Source organism: Pundamilia nyererei, unplaced genomic scaffold (genome assembly GCF_000239375.1).
Source record: "Pundamilia nyererei isolate P.nyererei 1_Seehausen unplaced genomic scaffold, PunNye1.0 scaffold00057, whole genome shotgun sequence".
In the NCBI taxonomy this organism is placed as follows: domain Eukaryota; kingdom Metazoa; phylum Chordata; class Actinopteri; order Cichliformes; family Cichlidae; genus Pundamilia; species Pundamilia nyererei.
The window spans coordinates 1,631,382-1,639,160 of NW_005187458.1; the positions used below are offsets into that span (position 1 = coordinate 1,631,382).

The 7,779-nt window shown below is 37.4% G+C and overlaps 1 protein-coding gene across 2 annotated transcripts in view; it reads right to left on the reverse strand.

The window, feature by feature from the left end:
• LOC102193855 (ephrin-A2-like) overlaps window positions 1–7,779 on the reverse strand; it is a 57,053-nt gene that overhangs the window by 4,650 nt on the left and 44,624 nt on the right. For both annotated transcript variants that reach the window (XM_005734223.1, XM_013911152.1), the window contains one exon: window positions 5,456–5,748. In XM_005734223.1, coding sequence (XP_005734280.1) covers window positions 5,456–5,748 — 293 coding nt within the window. The remainder of the gene's footprint in view (window positions 1–5,455; window positions 5,749–7,779) is intronic.

Genomic DNA, 7,779 nt, shown 5'->3' on the forward strand with positions numbered 1-7,779 from the left:
GCATGTTGCCTCAGCCACTACAAAGTAGAGGTGGGCAGATCAATCCAAACATTGATAGTATCGACACCAACACTGGCAATTAAGAATAACCCCACTGTATCTCTAGACTATCTCTGAGACCTCCATCTTATCCAGCTAAAGGAAATGTTGGCCTAGATTGTTACATGTTCCTGAGCTCTTGTTTAATGAAGAGCTAAAATGCAGACTTTGCTTGGGCCAAGTCTCACTTTACTACTTTGACATGTAACATTTTAGTAATTTTACTATTGTAAATTCACTGTTGCACCTTATCTTGTTTGAGATCAGTAGTATGTTTTTAGTACTGTTATCTTACAGTTCTATTAATTGTGTCATATGCTTACTGTGTTAAATGTAACTCCAGTTTTTAAATTGTGTAATACTGAGAAAGTACAGATAATTAAAGAAGTATGTTTTAGTTTATTTAGTGTTTAGAACTGATATTTTAGATATGTTTAGTTAAAGTATAAGAATGTACAAAATGCATTTATCATTGGTAGATGTCTGTTTGTGGACCAACAAATATTTGTAAGTGTAATTTGAGATTACCAAGACTAATTCATATATTTCAAACATGTTCAAACAGCGGTTTAACAGATAATACATTTAATAAATATTAAAATGAAATAATTATACCTAAAAACACTCAACATAAAAAATGCACTGTTGTGCAATATTAACATGAGATAACTGTAAAGATTTCACAATAATGAAAAATAAAAATAACATAAAAATCATGTTATCAGCTGTAAAGTTATAAAACAAAGTTAATGTTTACTAAACACAAGTTTATTTTGTGCAACTGATCTACATCTTTCTTTCATTTTAATCCAACAGGTTATTTTTTTAGTATACAGCCTAGTAGTTTATGCTCTTGTTTAAGTTTCTATTGCTTCATTAATCTGCCCCAATACTACAGGGTTCTATAGTATTAAAAATGGTCTTAAGTTACTTTTTGAAATATGAATTTTCTATTAATAAAACAAATGATTTCAGCCAGTAAGTGAGCATTGCACACATATGTATGCACGTTTCCAAGCTAGCAGTAGCAGTTAAATTACCACTCCAATCTTGTTACAAATATAGCTTCTGCCTCAAACTAATATGGCAGTTAGTCAACTGCACTTGAGCTTCAGGGTATAAATTGATAGCTGGTCAGTCTTCTTCAGCATTTTTGTATAGTCAGCAGCATGTGAGTTTAGACTCTTTTTAGGGGCTGCTCAAGCACTCCTGAATTTTATCACAGCACCCTTACAAATAACTGCAGTAGCTGCAGTAGTACTAATGCATTTTAGTAAAATGTTCTAACATTGTCTTCTAATCGCCTAAATAAAAATCATAGAGAGGGATCAAGAAGTAATTTTATGACACAAATCAGTAATCCTGATTTAAAACACTTTAACTTAAACATAGAAAACATGCAGACTGCTCTGATAACGCAGGGACGTGGCTGTGACTTGCAAAATGTCTGTTTACTTTTATTTGTTCTTTAAATAGTGTTAACAATGTTAGCAAATGTAGCCTAAATCACTAGAGATTGTTAGCTAAATTTAGTTTTCTGAGCCATTAGTCTGCTGGAATATCTCTAATTGCAAGTAAAGGAGCTACTTTATATCTTTTTAGTTTGTTAAACATTTCCATTTCTATTCCAGTAAAATTGGGCTTCGGTGTTTATTAAACAATTCAAAAATAGGACACGATGATAATAATACCATAAACTCTGAAGTTCTTCTGCACATGATTACTGTTCAGTGAGTCGCCAGCAGGTATTAGGGACACATCATCTGTTGTGATCTTTAGCATCACTGTTCCAGTACAGCTCCAGTTCCAAGTAACAAGTTGAAAGGATGTTACCTGTCAATGTCCAGCAGCAGTCTGTATTCATTTCAAATATTGCTATAAATTGATCTGAATTAGTTTGTGCCTTCTATAGGTTTGTAAATTCTGTATCACTGTTACATTTAACATTTGGGTCTAAGCACAAAGTCTGAGAGAGGAGGACAGAGAGGGAGAGAGCAGGATGAAGACAGCACGTAGCAAAGGTCGGTAAACAGCTCCAGCTCAGTCAGATTAGATGGGCAGCGTTTGTGAACAGCAGTTTTCAGATCTTGCCACAGATTCTCGATTGGATTTAGATCTGGACTTTGACTGGGCCATTCTAACACATGGATATGTTTTGTTTTAAACCGTTCCATTGTTGCCCTGGCTTTATGTTTAGGGTCATTGTCCTGCTGGAAGCTGAACCTCCGCCCCAGTCTCAAGTCTTTTGCAGACTCCAAGAGGTGTTTCTTTCTCCAAGATTGCCCTGTATTTGGCTCCATCCATCTTCCCATCAACTCTGACCAGCTTGCCTGTCCCTGCTGAAGAGAAGCATCCCCAGAGCCTGATGCTGCCACCACCATATTTGACAGTGGGGATGGTGTGTTCAGAGTGATGTGCAGTGTTAGTTTTTCCGCCACACATAGCGTTTTGCATTTTGGCCACAAAGTTCCATTTTGGTCTCATCTGACCAGAGCACCTTCTTCCACATGTTTGCTGTGTCCCCCACATGGCTTAAGGCGAACTGCAAACGGGACTTTTTATGGTTTTCTGTTAACAATGGCTTTCTTCTTGCCACTCTTCCAAAAGGCCAACTTTGTGCAGTGCATGACTAATAGTTGTCCTATGGACAGATTCCCCCACCTGAGCTGTAGATCTCTGCAGCTCGTCCAGAGTCACCATGGGCCTCTTGGCTGCATTTCTGATTAGCGTTCTCCTTGTTCGGCCTGTGAGTTTAGGTGGACGGCCTTGTCTTGGTAGGTTTACAGTTGTGCCATACTCCTTCCATTTCTGAATGATCGCTTGAACAGTGCTCCGTGGGATGTTCAAGGCTTGGGAAATCTTTTTGTAGCCTAAGCTTTAAATTTCTCAAATAACTTTATCCCTGACCTGTCTGGTATGTTTTTGGACTTCATGGTGTTGTTATTCTCTTAGACAACCTCTGAGGCCGTCACAGAGCAGCTGTATTTGTACTGACATTAGATTACACACAGGTGCACTCTATTTAGTCATTAGCACTCATCAGGCAATGTCTATGGGCAACTGACTGCACTCAGACCAAAGGGGGCTGAATAATTACGCACACCCCACTTTGCAGTTATTTATTTGTAATGTTTGGAATCATGTATGATTTTCGTTCCACTTCCCACGTGTCTTTCACGTGGAATTCCAATAAAACTGATTGATTCATGTTTGTGCCTGTAATGTGACAAAATGTGGGAAAGTTCAAGGGGGCCGAATACTTTTGCAAGCCACTGTACATTGATATGAATAGTGTCACTCTAAACATGACGTAAACAGGATAGTTGCAACTGCGTTGATGTCACAGACTACAAATCTATTCTCAATTTGTGAATTTTGGGATACATGGTGATGCTCTGTACAGAGTTTGCACATTAAAAGGAGTATTTGTATGAATTAAAAGCAGTTCTCTTACCAATTTGCTTCTTTTCAAGGTGTATGGAGTGGCAGTGTGATTTTTCACTATTGTAACTGAATAATACTAATTTAAGTGCTTAATGATTTGTTCGATTGCTTCCAAACGATTAAAAGACTGAAAAAAAAATGCTGTGCAAGTTGTTCTTTAGTTTGAAAAATTCTGGTCAACATGATTGAGCCTTTTATCAGGATTGAAAGCTAAAGTGTCCACCATAAAACTCGTGCATTATATTGACGTCTGTGATTATTCATTATGAATTATTCTTAGACACTGCAATAGGTCAGTAAGTCTAGTATTTAACTTTATTTTAAATAAACAACAGAAGCATTTTTTGTTAAGTTTTTGGCTTACTTTTAATTCATTTTAATAATATTGCATAATCTTTGTGTTCCTTTGGGGTTGGCTAAAATCTCAAAGGTTCCTCTATGAAGGGCAAACTCAGATATCAAAACATTTTGTAAGAATTGAGCCAACATTCCATTACCATCTACTCCAGCGGTTCCCAAACTTTTCTTGCTGGGCCGCCCTTTGTTTTACAAGAAAAATGTTCGCGCCCCCCCCTTTAACCACACACACACCCATATTTTACTCAATCGGGGTTTATTTCACACCTCAAACATTTAGTAAATAATTAAGCAAATAAAAGTAATCTGCAATAAATTACAGGTAGTAATAAAATAAACTACTCTTTTATGCTACGTCCACACCTACACGGGTATTTTTGAAAACGCAGCTGTTTCGTCCACACGTAAACGGCGTTTCGAATCACCGAAAACGGAGATTTCTTAAAACTCCTTTTTTGCGTTTATGTGTGGACGAGGAACACAGAGTTCGTCACGCAATGTCAAAGGTATGTGCCTTTTTTTCACATTACGCTGTGCGCTACGTTATTGTTTACATGAGATGAATTGCAGAATGGCAGATAGAGACAAAATACTGTTAATATGACTGTCTTCAGGTTTTACACCTTACATATACACACGCAGTTACTGTCCCTCTATTTAGAAAGGCAGAGGCGTCACGGTGTGATTATTTTGCGTGTAGTTGTTTTTTTTCTGTGTAATAATTTTCAACATTGCAATCAAATCAAAAAATGCCTCTCTGTGCAAAATAGGTTCAAAAACATAAACAGCTGTGGGATACTGTTTGTCTGTGATTTAGACAGGGGGAACAAATTGTGGCAGGATCAGCCTGATGTTATTTGTATCCTGCTGTAACTTTACTGTATAACAAGCTAACATCTCCAAAATGTCAGGAGTAGTTAGTTATTACAAGTGTTTGTGAACTAAAAATAAAGAATGTGGGATACGGTTGTCCCGTGATTTGGAGAGCCCAGCGCGTGCTCCTGACGAAGGGAAAACCAGTTCTGATGAGGAGACCTACCTCGGCACTTGTGCAGGTGAAGCCAAAGGGCAGACATGCTTTTCTAGTCTTTGGCTTAGAATGAAGTTGGTTTGCAAACATATTCAGCGATGCTTCATCTGCTGCTTTGCGTTTGTGTGGGCGCCCCGCGCTAGCAGTGTCCAAGCCTTTTTTTTTCCTTCCCCTTTTCATACCTCGCCCCCCCTGCAATGGCTCTGTGCCCCCCCTAGGGGGCGGGCCCCACACTTTGGGAAGCTCTGATTTACTCAGTGTAGCAACCAGTCTGTTACATGACTAAGACTGGATGTATGATTCTTTGTGTGACAGGAAGGAAAATCTGTGTCTACATTAATATTTTTGAGAGTTGCCTTTTCCCCCCAAAGCTAACAGCTGATTCTTCCTGTCACTGATAGTAAATCATTCCAGCTGATCTGACCAGAAAAATAATAATTCAGACTCCAAAATAGTTTCAAATTGGCAACTTCAAGCAGGAATCAATCTAGCTTGCACAGCGAGCCTGACCCTAATAACACGGTAAGTAGTAATATTCAGTTTAGCAATATAAAACAGACAGTATGTACACGGCTATGTACTCACAGATATAGTAGTACTCATGTCCTGGCCTGAACTCGAAGCCCAGGCTAAAGGGTGTAAAGAGCTGAAACTTCTCAGAGAACTTGAGTGGCCCATTGGGGCTCTGTGGTCTGTTACATTCCCAGCGTTTAAAACCTTTTCTGTGGTGGTCGCAGGACATGTATCCGTCATAGTTCACCATGTACAACACATAATGCTCCATGTGCACGGCTGACTCCGCCGCCTCGTAGTGAGGACAGTAGATATCCAGGTAGTCATTGATTGCCACCTCCACTGTGTAATCACCCTGAAAAAACCTGAGGAAGAGAATACATTTGGTCATTTCTTTTTTATTTAAGAAGATAAGAACACAGAATCCAGAATACATGTTTATGTGACATGAATAATACGTGACTTACAGAGCTGTAACGGTGAAACTACAACCTGCAAGCCTCATTTAAGCGTTCAGTTAGACAGCAAACTTTATTTGTTTATTTACTGATTTAATCAACTTTTGGAGATTGTTTTGTGGGCTTGCATTTTAAAATCTGAACATTCTTTTAGATGTTCAGTATTAAATAGTTACAAATGTTTGTTCCATACACACATAAAAAAAACATTGAAATGGTTGTCTAAATCAGGCTCAGTAAACTGTGAGTTATAGTTAAGTGATTTTTTTTTTGTAAAATTTGCCATAAACAAGTCAACAAACAAAACAGACCACTCTTTTTTAGTCTAAATTTTCGATTAGTCTAAATTTTCATTTTCGAACTTTAATCTGTAACACAATGGGGACAGTCTGAAGATTTCAAAATCAACATATTTAGGGACAGTATTTTGAATACTCGAAATACTTTTACTGAGGATTTAAAAGTAACGTTTTAATAACTGTATCAGAACATTTTGTTATTAAACAGTGAGCAAACAAGTTTTTTTAATTAATAATTTTTTTTAAAAGAAAGGTAATATTTCATTTTTAAATTAAATATTTGGTTAAACAAATAACAAACCAATTAATTTGCTAATCATTCATGCTTCATTATTTCAGTATCCAATATAAAAACTTGAAAAAAAACCCCCAAAAAACATCCAGGTTTAGGTCCCTATCAGTGTCCTGGGAGACACCCAAGGCACTCTCGAGGAGAAATTATGTTGTTGACTGTATCAAAGAGAGCCTTAGGATTCATTTTCCTACTGCAAGTAGTTTAGAGAAATACAAGGCTCAATGCATTTTTTGCCATGCCATTAAAGATAGACAAGAGACAAGTGAAGTGTGGAGACCTGAGGGTTTTTTTGTGGTTTTTCACAGGTCATCAGTTTTATGGCAAATCCACCAAAAACTGTTGTTGGATTCAGTGATGCAAGGAGGAGATTTAATTCTTCCGCCTTGTCTACTCTGTCTACATTATACATGCTCCCCTACGGCATATGATACATTTTCACTGCTATGCAGATGACACCTAACTTTATCTATCCATGAAGCCAGATTAAAACAGCACCTAGTTAAACTGAATGAATGTCTTAAAGACATAAAGACCTGGATAACCTCTAACTTTCTGCTTTTATATTAAGATAAAACTGAGATTATTGTACTCTGCCCCAAAAATCTTAGAAATTTAGTTTCTAGTCAGATGCTTACCGTGGATAGCATTACCCTGGCCTCCAGTAACACTGTGAGGAATCTTGGAGTTGTTTTTGACCAGGATATGTCCTTTATATACATGTATTAAACAAATATGTAGGACTGCTTTCTTGAATTTGTCAACATCTCAAGAATTAGAAACATCCTGTCTTAAAAACTAGCTCATGCATTTATTACTTCTAGGCTGGACTACTGTAGTTCATTACTATCAGGGTGTCCTAAAAACGTCCTGAAAAGCCTTCAGTTGATCTTAGTTTTGCATTTCAGGCTACAGGCTTTTCTTGCTTTTAGTGAATAGGATCTATGCAGACTGAAGGAAAGTCTAGAGACACTGCTTCTTCTTTATCACTAAAAGAAACTAATGATTCAATGTAGATCTACTGTGCTGCAAAAAAACCCCAAGCCGTCACAAATCACATATTGATGATCACAGATCTTGTATTATTGTGGAGCTTGCAATATAAAGTGCGTTGAGGGAACTGTTGCTGTGATTTAGTGCTATATAAAAAAATTGAATTGAACTGAAATGATTCATTACCACAAACACGACTGCTTTTTTAATCTGTTACTTGTGTGATTTATTTAAATGGAGACAGAACAAAAGTAAATAGCAGAATAAGCTGTTTGGCATTGGCAAAGAAGATTTGGCAATTTTTTCAAGGGTGCAATCCACACACTCAACTCTATGGAAGCCCGTTTCCGCCAC